This window comes from Anguilla rostrata, chromosome 1 (genome assembly GCF_018555375.3).
Source record: "Anguilla rostrata isolate EN2019 chromosome 1, ASM1855537v3, whole genome shotgun sequence".
NCBI classification, from domain to species: Eukaryota; Metazoa; Chordata; class Actinopteri; order Anguilliformes; family Anguillidae; genus Anguilla; species Anguilla rostrata.
Window position 1 is genome coordinate 70206733 of NC_057933.1, and position 14935 is coordinate 70221667.

General features: G+C 39.4%; 1 protein-coding gene and 1 long non-coding RNA gene across 10 annotated transcripts in view; both read left to right on the forward strand.

The window, feature by feature from the left end:
* LOC135233399 (uncharacterized) overlaps nt 1–14935 on the forward strand; it is a 34293-nt gene that overhangs the window by 16259 nt on the left and 3099 nt on the right. For 4 of the 9 annotated variants that reach the window (XM_064296973.1, XM_064296982.1, XM_064296892.1 and 1 more), the window contains one exon: nt 3081–3736. The exons of 4 other annotated variants lie outside the window; for them this stretch is intronic. In XM_064296973.1, the coding sequence (XP_064153043.1) occupies nt 3081–3245 (165 nt within the window). In that variant the 3' untranslated portion in view covers nt 3246–3736. Of the gene's footprint in view, nt 1–3080; nt 3737–12681; nt 13058–14168; nt 14322–14935 lie in introns of those variants that run through there. One more of the 9 variants, XM_064296990.1, reaches the window with a different exon arrangement.
* On the forward strand, nt 7988–12323 carry LOC135233524 (uncharacterized). Its single transcript, XR_010323859.1, has 4 exons — nt 7988–8366; nt 8474–8806; nt 11091–11372; nt 12095–12323. It is a non-coding gene; the product is annotated as an uncharacterized LOC135233524 (long non-coding RNA).

The following is a 14935-nucleotide window of genomic DNA, read 5'->3' on the forward strand; positions in this document are numbered from 1 at the left end:
CCGGAATTTGAGATTTATGATTCGGACAGGTTAATTTATGGCAATGCCGCCTAGACCAAACGCGGGATTTGGCTTAAAAGGAAGGGAGACAAAGCAATCGAGGAAGATCGCAATCGACTTCCCGCACTGCACATACTATGTGCGCTGTGTGTAGACAGACCAGGAAGATCGTAATCGACTTCCCACCGTGCACATACTAGGCTATGTGTTCTGTGTAGAGATAGCCATGGAAGATCGTAATCGACTTCCCACCGTGCACATACTAGGCTATGTGTTCTGTGTGTAGCTAAACAGGCTGGTAAGAACTCTTTTACTCTGTATTTCTGTTTTTAACCTTTATAATTGATTTTGAATTTAAAGATAACAACCTACCTGCCTGTTAAATAAATTCTTCTGATTTTAACTTGCGTGGTCTTCATGACTCTAATCCATTTTATCTTCTTTTCAGCCGAAATTCCGTTTAAATACTCAGGGGGGCAATTCTGACTAGGACCTACTGATCAGGGGTCTAGTACAGTAAACGTCTGTAGTGGGGTCTTCAAGTTAGATAGGTGACCACGATCTGCCTGTTAAGGGATTGGTGGGATCGGTTCTGGTGTTGTTTGGCATAAGAGGACCCATGGGCGTAGTACGCTGGTTCTCCCCAAATTCGCCTTAAGGAGCCCGATAGATTCTTAACCGCCCTGGGCTCATAACTGTCTATGCACTATCCATGTAAGCCAGGCATGGAAGGCATGTATTATGGTGGTCAGACTCCTAACCTCTGGATTCTTCACCGAACTGAGATTTAACAATAATGCTAAACCCGGGAGCATATATTGAGGAATAATGGCACAAGATAGAGTCGAGTGTAACCACTCCCAAGTTCCACGTATAGTTAAACCCAAATTTTAAATTATCATATAAAATGGAGTCAGATTTAATACGAGGGTAAAACCTAGTAACTGTTACGCTTTCTTGCTGTGGTCATTGATATATTTGATGTGTTGTTCCGCGCATTTGTGAATATTCTGATGCTCCCATTGGAATATTGACAGTCCGGCGACAGATCGGATATATCTCTGATGACAGCATAGCCCCGTTTACGAACGGAGAGTAACCTGAATGCTACTGATCCGTTTTAGGCCAGTTTTAAGCGGGATATGAAGCAGCGCCTTCATATCTAACCCGTGGCAACGGAACCAGTGCATTCTTAATTATAATTGTGCCCTGTTCTTACGAACAGAGGAAAAATAACTAACATCTCTGGTTTGAATCACACCAGCCAAGGGAGAACACGCGATACCTTCCCCTCCAGCTACAAACCCTCATTGGTCTAGCTGTGAGGTGTTTACAGTGGGAAGTTTCATTCCTACCTCAATACGTTTTGTAAGATAGACAATTAAAATGGCTATGGAAGAAAATCTGTACAGAAACATGGTTCTCAACTGTAATGTCAAACAACTATGTGGTTATCAATCTAACTCTGCTATGTGAGTGAAGTTTATCAGTTCAGCAAATGCTTGAAACAGGAGGTATAACTTTCCCTAACTTTTTCCCAATCAATGTCAGGTTATAATTAGATTTATTTAACCAGGTAGGTCAGTTGAGAACAGGTCCTCATTTACGGTGATGTAATTTTAATTTCCCATTGTGGTTTCATGAGACCCATTCTGCTATACATCCCGTCTCTCTTTCTCCTCAGATCCCAAGAGCCTCCCTGCAATGCGCGTGTTCCTCGGTCGCACAGGAACCATTCTATGTGAATTGAAAGGCGGGGGTCCACACTGGAGTGATCCTCAGTGGGAAACAGATAATGCCAAAGACGGGCTGACGTTGTCGGAGGCCAAAGCTAAAACTTTTGTAGATGAGCACGGCGCATTCATACAGTCCTCCATCCTCTCTTTGAAAGACAGGATCCATGGTTTGAACTGTGTATGTAGGCATAGCACTGGAGTCATCATTCGAACCCGGGTCATGCAAGATAGTAAGAAAATGTTTTTTTTTCTCCCTGTTTTATGCTTTATCTTCTCATGTTCTATCTCCCTTTCACTTATCATAATTGTCTGGCTATTAGCCAACTCTCCCCAAAATTTTAAATGTAACAATTGTAAGTAGCTTCACAGTGTAGTGCATTATTGTTGCCTATTTAATCGCTTTTCCACTGCATGGTACCGGCTCAACTCGACTCGACTCTACTCGCTTTTTGTGGTTTTCCATCGGGCAAAAGTTGTGGATAGTACCTGGTACCTGGTACTTTTCTTGGTATCACCTCCGTCGAGGTTCCAAGGAGATACCAAAAGGTGACGTGAAACACTGCAGACCACTGATTGGTCAGAAACGGCAGTGTCATGTGGCATTGCTATGACGACCAGCTACATTGACGGGGGTACTATCTGCAGTGGAAAGCTAAGCACGTGGTACCAAAAGTGAGCAGGGTTGAGTAGAGTCAAGTCGAGTTGAGCTGGTTCCATGCGGTGGAAAAGTGGCTTTTATGGTCCCAGTAGCCAATGATTTTAATCAAGTTGCCAAACTTAGCTAGGGTAACAAATTGAGTTCTGCATAATACATACACAAAATTGAATTAAGATATTCCGAATCATAAGTTAAGTATTATAATTAAGTCCTGTACCTCCATCAAAGATACAAGACTATCCAGGATCTATAACACTGGTTCTCAGAGTCTGTGTGTAATTATAAGTTGTTTTGTCATATTGAGACGCTACTTCAGTGCAAGGATCAGTGCCAGCTTCAGGCAAGGATCAGTGCCAGCTGATGCTGTACCTATCTCCCCTGGCTGGGGTGCTGTTGCTGGTGACTGTGACAGCCAGTGGGCTGTGGGCCTGGAGACGGAGGAGGCAGAGCCCTATAGCTCAGGTCAGATATTCAATACAACTGTGTCCTGAAATATATCAAGTATAATGCTGGAGTGAAAAATGTGCTTTCAGTAACTGCCGCTTTCAGCGACAGGAGTGTCACCAACACTGAACTCTTGCGTAAGCATTTCACATGTACTGTCACGTGAACAGCATCCTCCCATAACAGAATAAAGTATTTCATTTAGCTAAAGTTACAAATCACATCCATGCATGTCTTTGCAGAGAGATGTGTCCTCGTACATCACCTATGCTCATCTGGATATCAAGAAACAACCCAAGACAGAGAGACGACAAAGACAGAAGAGCAGACAGAAGAACAGTCAGGAAGACAGACTGGTGAACAGTGAAGTGAGATACAAATGTGAAGACAGAGTACTTCATGGGTGAAAGACAGAGATTTGGATACCTACAGAAAGACCCGCTGATACTGCAAGACCTGCTTGTGGGGAGAAGGAAAGAGAGGCAAACAAAGACAGGCAGTCAATTAGGTTTCTGAAAATTCTGTTTCTGTCTCTCATTGTAAACTTGCAGGGTTTGTCATTTCTACCCAACCTTCTCATTTTGGGGAAACATTAACAGAAATATTTGCCTCCGTAAGAACAGTGCTTCCTAAATGTTTATTGCATCACATTTCGTTTGAAGATCATTTTTTCTGCAGCAAGACAAAATTAATGTGCTACTTGTCACAATGTTTCATAATTTTTCTGTTGATTGATGAGAAATGTGCAGACTGTGCTGGATTTATCTTAAGTGAACAGTTTGGGCAATTACTTTGTTGCCTTAGCTCATGTTTTATATGATGAATTATTCAGTCATTAATTATTAAAAATGTTCCATTTTTTCTCAGCTCAAAATAAATTTCTGTGATGCTAACTGTGCATCTTGTTTCTGCTATCTGGAGAGTAAAAGATGCTGATATTATATCTGTGTTACCAGCAGATATAAAAGGTTTATGTTCACGCTGTAAGTACAAAAGATTTGCTTCAGCTATTGTAAAGAGGAGATCGCTTGTTCATACTGAAACTCCAGTATTGTCTTGTCCTGTTCAAAAGTTCATTTCATCACCAAACTCATTCTTCAAGTTAATCCTTTTTTTAAGTAACCCAGCTGTTGCTAACCACAATGGAGGCACATTGGTTAGCACTGCTGCCTCACAGGAAGGGGGTTCAGCCCAGATCCCCTATGCATGGAGTTGGCCTGTTCTCCCTGTGCTCCTGTGGGTTTCCTCTGGGTACACAGGTTTCCTTCCACAGTCCAACGGCATATAGCCCTTGGCCAACACATGAAAATTTAGCCTCCCTGGCTAACTCACGTTTGCAGAAATGTTATTAATAGGCATTGACCTTGTCAAATAAACAAATAAATTAGCTTTAATTGTCAGTAATTTAATTATGTTTTTATTCTATTAAATTTGTTTTTTGTTAGGCTGAGTCTGAAAGCTTTCTGAAGTTTGCAAGTTGCGCTGCTGTGGCCATTGCCAGGACTTTCCGTACACTTTAACCACCTTGCTAGAAAGAAAGAGGAGGAGATAAAAGAAAATACAGTGTGCCGTGAAAAATGCGGTTCAAGCAAACTATTCTTGAGGACAGACTGAGAAGGAGGAAATCACCAGACCTCAAAACATTTGTAAATGTAGCTCAGTCTCAAGGATTTGCAATTTGCATGTGAAAATCAAGAAATACGAAGAACACGAAAGGACATTCTAAAAGGCCTAATGTGTAAACTGCTTATGGGGGCAAAAAAAAAAATTTGATGTTGATGGAAAAAAATGGATGTGTTCCCATGTGTTGGACACTGGACACCATAGGACTTAGTAATGGTGAAGAAAAGTATATCTGTTCAGTTTTTTTAAATTAATTTAGTGAACAACTGCAAAAAAGAGGGCTTAATGAGATCATTTTAAACAGAAAAACTGAAATAGTCAGTATATTCAGAGGGGAATGTGCAAGATAAATCAGGAAGTATTTTTTAAACCATCAAAGTTGTAATTTAGGTGAAAACAAAGGCTTAATGTAGTTTAATGACATAACATCATAGTAAAGACATGTATGTTTTATTCAGGCAGCAGGGGTATGTACGGAGCAAATATTTCAACTCAAAATAAACTTGTGGCCAAAATGGTGGCCAAAAAAGCTTAATGGCCTAAAACTGGTGTTGATCAATCTCAAAAAAGCTCTCATAGAAATGTAACCTGGGGCTGAGAATGTCTAATTGCCACACCCAAATTTGGAACAGCAACTGTCTGCAACCACAGCCATATTGATGTGGGAACCTCACTGCCTGGGTCTGCCCCTTTTGCACACACAGCTCTACGTTATGAAACGGATGTAGCCACCTGCTTCTCTTGCCAAAGTCAGAAAATGAAAGCCAGGTACAAGAAGCTCTAAAAGCTGTTGAAAGGTTCTCATCACCCATGTGAAAAAATTGTATGGCAAAATATACCTGAACTATACTATTTTATACTTGAAGTATTATTAAAGATTATATAAAGTGTGCTGAGTGTACTATTTTCCACATGAGGATCTGATTGTGAACATGAGAAAATGTGCGACATTGGCTCGAAAATGCTCACCTGGCTCAACAATACCTGACTTCCCTGTTAGGGACACGGTTACCAACCTGGGGACAGGGATTAATAAAACCACCAAGGATATGAGGGATATGAATTTTAATTCATAGTTAGCGAGAGATCTCTTTCTGCATTCTAGGACTCTGTTACAATTGCAGAAGATCTTGCAAGAGTGTCATATGTTTTTTCATCACTAGAGGCCCCCAAAACTATGTGTCATATGTCAACTACTTTCGATAGATTGCAATTTCATCTGGATAAATAAACCCATAGTATAAAAAAAGAAGCAATCAGCAATGAAATCAAAGATAGAATGTGTTAGATAATACTTTTTAAATCAAGTAATTAATATTAGTTGGATAGAAAGATACAAGGTTTAACCATAATCTCTGGGATATACTTCCCAATTTAGTTTTTCAAAGATTAGATGGTTTATAATTTCCTTCTTTGATGTTCTTTCACTCTGGGCAAGCTTCCTGTTAAACTGGCCCTAATGTGTTGGTCACTTACAGTTACATGCAAAGACATTGGGAGAGTGATACAATTTTTGTTTTTTTTGGATCTGTACTCCAGAGCATTGCATTTGAAATAAAGCAATGAATATGAGATTACATTATTATAGACTATCATCTTCAATTTGAGGATATTTAATAAGATAAGATGAGATAAGATAGACTTTTTTATTAAAACCCAGGTGGGGAAATTTGGGTGTTACAGCAGCAGATAATTTACATCCACATTTAATAATCCATGAAGGAATTACAGACCTTTTTATATATAGTTCTAACGTTTTAGGAGAGCAAACGTGACTGGACAAATCAACACAATATGAAATAGTCCATATTTAGTACTTTGTGGCAAGTTCTTTGCATTTGATGACTGCCTGAAATCCGCAACCCACAGACATCACTAGATGCTGGATATCTTCCCTGGTGATGCTCTGCCAGGCCTGTGCTGCAGCCATCTTCAGTTCCTATTTATTTCTGGTGTGCTTTGCCTTCAGTCTTTTCTTCAGTAAGTGAAACACGTATTTAACTGGATTCACCATTGGTATTTGACTTGACCAGTCAAGAACATTACACTTTTTGGCCCTGAAAAGCTCCTTGGTTGCTTTAGTAGTATAGAGACACACACAAAGTATGGTCACATTTCCTGCTTGACATTATATTTCTGAGATTTTTATGTGTATGTGCCTGTATTTTTAAATACATTAAAGCTTTTCAGCTGTAACTCCTGCTCTCTCACCACATGGGGGAGCTGTGGTTAAACAGGAGCTGTAGATTATTCATGGGGCTGTGTGAGGCTTCTTCTCTTGACAGAGAACATCCTACACGATGCAAAACCACAAAAGTCTGTCTGCATTGTTTCCTGTTTTAAACATGCATAATTAACTGTTCACTGGTATAACATGCCTGGGACTTAACAGTATGTTTGAGGCCATTGTCCTGCTGCAAGGTGACATCCAACAAGTTTTGAGGCATTTGGCTGGATATGAGCAGATTCATCTGCGCATTAGGCTATAGAAACTGCAGGGGGGTCATTTATAAAATGAACTTGCGTGCATACGCGAAGTGAAGACATGACGTAGAGCCACAACCGTTTCCACGGTCAAATCAAGTCATGTTGAAATTTTATAAATCACTACTTTGACGTGATTTTCTACGTTCGCGTCACAAAGTTGATCTAAATACGTTTTATAAATGAGGCCCCAGATGTAGTAACCTAGTATGAAAGTTCAACGATGTCCTCTATTCTACTGCCCGCTTGCAGGCCAGTTTAGATGGTGCGTCACGTGCATATTGCGCCCGACAATAAGCAGCTTATTTTTGTGAATTATAGGCAAATGATATTCGAATATATTCGAACTCTAACTAATTACAAAAGCTAATATTCGAACTCAATTTCATGGCACTTTTGACAGCCTTATCATGCAGTCATATACCAGGGGGCCTCTACTTACAGTGTCACCTGGAATCAGTCACAGACTTTTCGAGCCTTTGGTTGTCTAATACCACAATAGACTAGACTAAAATGTATACAGTATTGTTTTTACTCCTTCTGGAAACGACTAATAAGGGGGAAAATCTAAAATATAATTTTAGGTTTAGTTCAGTTGGTTCATAGTTTGCCAGTACATTTTAGGATCTATAGGACAGTGTGAATACAGACAGTATTGTTAGTATAAACATTGTAGCATAAGACTGAGCTTTTTAATCAGAGTCATTAAATAAATCAAGTCATTCCTGTAAACTTAGAGTGAACGTTTTAGAAAATAGGCTGTATCCTTTAAATAGCTTTCAACAGCACTATTAACACAACTGATCATTAACATGAAGCTGGTGTAATATAGCAATGTGTTGTTAACAGTTATGCAATGCTCAGTTACGTTGTCTGATTGTCTTTGTAAATTTCCAAGACTACCTCACTGAATACACTATATAGACACTAGTAACAAGATTATTCTGAAAATTATCAATAAATGCACATTTTAATTTAAAATAACTGATTGCGTGTAATAAAAAGTAAAACTAAGTATTTTTGTTGGTATATAATAAAACCCTTTGATGAAGAATCGCACATACACAGTACACCTTATGAATATTAATTAATATCTGATATGAAATATTACAACATTTTAAAAAGTATAACTGGATTTGCTGATATTTGAGAGTCATGCACCAAAATCTTTGGCACTCAGTAGATGAAGTTAGCCTATGAAGTAAGTTTCCATCCAGGTTAGTTTCCACTGCACATATGTGCATGCAGAGGGTGAGAATCTCTCTCACACACACACACACACAAACACATACACTGTGGGTGGGTGTGTGATGGTGAGATATTTATCTTTTTTTTGGTTTGGCAAGGTTTGAAACAGTTCATTACAATTAATCTCATCATGATTTCGTTATTCATAGTTTTTCTGATTATCCTGAAGTACCGTGAGTATTATTATTATTATTGTTGTTGTTGTTGTTGTTGTTGTCGTCGTCGTCGTATGCAAGTACTTGAAGGTGGATCATGTTTAACTCTGTTTTCTGTCCCTTAGAAACTGCTGAAGGTTTGGATAACCCTGCTTCTATAGTATTCAAGGACATAGGACAAAATGTGACCATCCACAGCCGTGTCAAAGAAATAACGATGTATCACACATCCGTCAGCTGGTACCGTCTGAGACCGAGTGGAAAAATGGAGCAAATAACTAATTTATACGAATACAAGTTAAAGGACGGTCGTTACAGGGGAGAGCTTCGCGCGAACTCTAAGGATGCGCATCTAACCGTCTCCAGTGCAACAATCGGCGACTCCGGACGCAGCTTCGCCGCGGTGCTTTCTAAAAAAAACTTCAAACTGGGTTCCTCCACAGTTGTAGCCGTAAAAGGTAAGATACAAGTGCATGCCATGGCAGAATTACGTTGGGGATTCTCCCGCAAAATTGTCTTTGTAAAGAGCAACATTTCTGCGATATTACGGATTGCAATATTTGTAAACCCGAAGGTCGATCTCATAACAATTATCTGTGTATAGGAGTTATATATATATATATATATATATATATATATATATATATATACACCGATCAGCCACAACATTAAAACCATCTGCCTAATATTGTGTGGGTTCCCCTCGTGAAAAACCGCCAAAACAGCTCTGACCCGAGTTTTTAAAGTCATGTGGAAATAATTCACCCTCTAACAATATCTTAGCTTTTTATAGCCCTGTCGCAACTAATAACGTAATAAACTACCAATAGTGTAATAACGTCCAATAATGTAATCCATTTCAAATTTTTTTATGTAATGAAAAACAATTAATGTAATAAGTAGTAGTAGTGTACTTTATTGATCCCTGCAGGGATTTTGCACTGTTGCAGCATCAAAGACAACAAAGTAACACAATCAGATACAAATATACAGTAGATACAAATTTATACAGAAATACAAATATACCAGAGGACACCTTCGGAGGTGGAGTTCATGTTTCGACGAATCAGAGATGTTTTGGCGGCACGAGGGGAACCTACACAATATTAGGTAGGTGGTTTAAATGTTGTGGCTGATTGGTGTGTGTATATATATATATATATATATATATATATATATATATATACACCTACAATAAGAAACAGCAACGCCGCCATGCAGGATTGCGGATAGATTAAGTGGAAAGGGCCAATTCAGTGGAGGTAGGCAACATTTTTGTTCTTTAAGGAACATATTTCCAAAATGTTGACACCCATGTTGGGTACTGAGTAGGCCAGCCTTTACAAGCAAAAAGGTGCAACCGAATGATGTTTTGATACAACTTGATATGGATACAATTTGATGCACCTGTACCACCTCAGTTGCAAGTGTTGGTATCTTTTCATGCACTCTTTCATACTTTTTTCTGAGAGTGTTTTTAATACACAGCAGAACAAAGTCTCGGCTATCATTGCCACGAGGACATTGTTGAAGCTGAACCTATCAAAAGTCACTGTGAATAGACTACACTCTGCATCTTGTATTTGGAAAATTCTGATTTCACCATTTAATCATATTACAGGGAGCAGTGGGCACTGTATAACTGGTTTGTTCTGTTCCTGGACATTTGGCTCTTTGTAATGTGAACCCTACGAGTTTCAAAAACAGAAATCTCACAATATCTACATTCATTTGATAAGATTTCTCAAATTGGGAAAAAAATTTGACACCATTCGACTTCAAAGACAACTGAGTTTGAGGCAGAGATAAAATATTTGATTGAGTAGTCTTCCTTTCATCCAACCACAAACGCCAAATTCAGTTGTCCAACAATAAGTGCTTCAAAGATTCAACAGAAACAAAAGAGGGAAAAAGTAATAAAAATATGAATAAAATCTAATTGAATTTAGTCACATTCTTCACCACCTCAATTGCTATTCTCCCCCAGTTACTGAACACCGCAGATAGTTTTGAACATCTCCACTTGAAGCTTATCATAAATAAACTCCAGTTTTACTCTGGCACAAATTAAACCTGAACATTACAACAAATCAAACAGTTTTGCCTGATGAAGAAGAAAGCTTTCAAATGTGCATCTGTGCTTTCATCCCCAGTGGACACATAAATAAAAACAGTTTCAGAGAACACACAAGACAACTCTTTAAACATGGCCTCAATATTCTCAATTATTGATTATAGTTCAGCTGTCAGTGATTATTTGTCTTTGATCGCTCCCTTGTCTTGTTGAATTATTGAGCGTGCTGAGTGATTTGGATAACACTTTATTACCTGGTTTTCAATTTTGTTTTATTCATAAAGATAAATAGTTATGCCATAGGATTGTGGGAAGTTTCATTCCTACCTCAACACGTTTTGTAAGATAGACAATGAAAATGGCAATGGAAGAAAATCTGTACAGAAACATGGTTCTCAACTGTAAGGTCAAACAACTATGTGGTTATTAATCTAACTCTGCTATGTGAGTGAAGTTTATCAGCTCAGCAAATGCTTGAAACAGGAGGCATAACTTTCCCTAAGTGTGTCCACCAATCAATGTCAGGTTATAATTAGATTTATTTAACCAGGTAGGTCAGTTGAGAACAGGTCCTCATTTACGGTGATGACCGGGCATGTAATTTTAATTTCCCATTGTGGTTTCATGAGACCCATTCTGCTATGTATCCCGTCTCTCTTTCTCCTCAGATCCCAAGAGCCTCCCTGTAATGCGCGTCTTCCTCGGTTGCACAGGAACCATTCTATGTGAATTGAAAGGCGGGGGTCCACACTGGAGTGATCCTCAGTGGGAAACAGATGATGCCAATGACGGGCTGACGTTGTCGGAGGCCAAAGCTAAAACTTTTGTAGATGAGCACGGTGCATTCATACAGTCCTCCATCCTCTCTTTGAAAGACAGGATCTGTGGTTTGAACTGTGTCTGTAGGCACAGTACTGGAGTCATTATTCGAACCCGGGTCATGCAAGATAGTAAGAAAATGTTTTTTTTCTCCCTGTTTTATGCTTTATCTTCTCATGTTCTGTCTTCCTTTCACTTATCATAATTGTCTGGCTATTAGCCAACTCTCCACAAAATTTTAAATGTAACAACTGTAAGTAGCTTCACAGTGTAGTGCATTATTGTTGCCTATTTAATCGCTTTTCCACTGCATGGTACCGGCTGAACTCGACTCTACTCGCCTTTTGTGGTTTTCCGTCAGGCATTGTGGATAGTACCTGGTACCTGGTACTTTTTTTGGTATCACTTCCATCGAGGTTCCAAGGAGATACCAAAAGATGACGTGAAACACTGCAGACCACTGATTGGTCAGAAATGGCAGTGTCATGTGGCATTGCTATGACAACCAGCTACATTGACGGGGGTACTATCTGCAGTGGAAAACTAAGTACCTGGTACCAAAAGCGAGTAGAGTTGAGTTGAGTCTAGTCGAGTTGAGCCGGTACCATACGGTGGAAAAGCGGCTTTTATGTTCCCAGTAGCCTATGATTTTAATCAAGTTGCCAAACTTAGCTAGGGTAACATATTGAGTTCTGCATAATACATACACAAAATTTAATTAAGATGTTCCGAATCTTAAGTTAAGTATTATAATTAGGTCCTGTACCTCCATCAAAGATACAAGACTATCCAGGATCTATAACACTCATTCTCAGAGTCTGTGTGTAATTATAAGTTGTTTTGTCATATTGAGACGCTACTTCAGTGCAAGGATCAGTGCCAGCTTCAGGCAAGGATCAGTGCCAGCTGCTGCTGTACCTGTCTCCCCTGGCTGTGGTGCTGCTGCTGGTGACTGTGACAGCCAGTGGGCTGTGGGCCTGGAGACGGAGGAAGCAGAGCCCTATAGCACAGGTCAGATATTCAATACAACTGTCTCCTGAAATATATCAAGTATAATGCTGGAGTGAAGAATGTGCTTTCAGTAACTGGGAACTCGACCTTGCAATTATAGCGCGAGAAGGCGAGCCTGAACTTGGCGCGCAAGCACGTTCCTTATCTGTAAGCGATCAGTCATCAGGTGAAATCTATGGCGTCAATTTAATGCCAATAATCAGCGCGAACAGATATTCACTGCGCAAGCACAGAACCACTTTCACGCGTGTACATTTCAACACCGAGAGTAAAACAATGAGCCGTCCGCGAGCTGGTTCTACTAGCTCCCGAAGAACCACTTTCTCCTCGCGCGGAGTAGAATTGATTTTTGTCAGTGTGGGGGCGGAGACTTATGCTAATATGTTCACTGGTATGATTGGTCACTTTAAATACGCAGCCCATACACTTGCTATGCCTTCTAACGCCAATGTTCTTGTTAGCTAAGGGATGATATGGAGACAAGTTGTGAGCTCCCTACCGGAGACAAGTGAGGAGCGAGGAAAAAGTGGCTCTTCGCGAGCGAGGAGAAATATTTTGCGAGCGAGTAGAACTAGCTCGTGCGCGGCTCATGGTTTTACTCTCGGTGTTGAAATTTGCGTGCGTGAAAGTGGTTTTGTGCTCGCGCATTGAATGTCTGCTCTCGTGGCTGCTTGTTTTACTCGCGCAGTGAATATCTGCTCGCGCTGATTATTGGCATTAAATTGACGCCATAGAAATCAGACATCACTCTGTTCTGCAGACATGCCACATGTTCTCTGTCTCCTGCTCTTCGTGCTGTCCTGCAGTGAGTAATTTTATTTAAATTATTTTAATAATATAAATAATGTGAAATAAAATACGATGTGAATGTGTTCTTATTCATAAAATAATAATAAAAACACGTTAAATGTATGAGATATTTGTACAGTTTTAGGTATGCCTAAATTTTTACAACAGTAATTTTTAATTGTACAAATAATTTAGAAACAAATAGGCATATTCGGTAACGTTCTACAAGTCTGTATGTATAAAAGCAACGGTATAACAGGGAATGTACATAAGTACGTAAAAAGTAAAATTAAATAAAATTCCAATAAAGTGATCGTTGTTGTAAATAAATAAAGCGAGATAGAAAAAATTGACAATACAAGACAACGTGTGTCACAGTGAGGGATCAAGAATGTCGTAGCTCTTAGCCGGAGTCTTTTTGCATTCTTCTTTTTCATATAAGAAATATATTTCCATATGTAAACAATCAAACAGTTCATTATGAATAATGGAAAAGTTAGGCGAAGTCTTAAAGCATTTTGCCTTGTTGATAAGAATTTCACCCGTCAGAACAACATTGTTTAACAGAAATTATGAAATTAACTTTTCATAATTCATTATGTTAGTTTTCAACTATTCATGAAGATCATCCCTTGTATATACAAGAGAATAATATTTGGACTACTGTTTTAATCTCATCTGGACAAAAGATATAGGCCTATTATCATTTTCGCAATTACACCTGAGCCAGACGTATTTTTGGTAAGATATCAGTTCAGTGATCCTTAAGAAGGAATCGGGAAGTGTAGGTAGGCCTACTTGCTTTGTAATCTTTTTATAATACACAGTACAATGTCCAGTGTTAATTCAACTCAAACAGTGTTGATTTAACTCTTATCAGAAAACATTTGTCCCACATTCCAGTTGAATTAACATTGGACATTTTACTGTGGATGGTTGGGGGAAATAGAGGTTATGGAGTTTCAGTTTGAGACCACTGTGTTTAGATCTGCTGTAAAACAGTCACAAATGAATCTGTGTGACAGTTTGTCATTATTGAAGGAAAGACCATTGATGAATGAGGTGGAATAGATGGCGTTGTAGATGAGGTCGGTGCCTTTTCTGATACCTATCTCTGTTTATTGCAGCCAATTCTGTGACCTGCTCGCTGATATTCGCCACAACGGGCACGGACGTCACACTCCGCTGCCAGTGTTCCAAGAACCGGACCTGTCACGAGGAGGTTATCCACTGGGTTCGAATGGACTCGAATGAATCACTGCAAGTTATCGATAATAAATGTGAGCAATCGCCCTGCCGATTAGCCAACAAGACATTAAATGTCACTCACGTTGTACTGACGATTGCTCAGGTTGAACCAGGGGATTCTGGTCGATATTACTGCGTAGAGCACAACAAACGCAACATCCAATTTAACGACAACGGAACCCTTTTAATGGTCGGAGGTGAGTAGAGACCCCGTCCCCAAACAGTCCTTCTGCTGTCAAAAACTTCCATTGGAAAATAGGTCCTGGCTGCAGGCTAAAGTACTGTGATGTGAAAGGACTGTGATTTTGCCGTGTAACATCGTTTAGGAGTATAAAACTAGATCATGAAATGTTTGAAAAAAACATGCCAAACATGCCTCACTCATGACAGGCTAACTACACAGTAAAATGTTCAGTGTTAATTAAACCGGTGCCAAATGTACCGTGTTAAGATAATTAATACTGGACATGTTACTGTGTAGTATGTCTTAAGAAAGTAATCCATGTAAAAGTTGCACGCATGTCATTTTCTTAGAGTAGGCCGCAAGATCCGAAATATAGGCTATAGCAGGTCGTTGGGAAAACAGTGACCCTGAGGGGATAATAAATGCACCCAACATTTACTGGCACCTGTAGATGCAATGTGA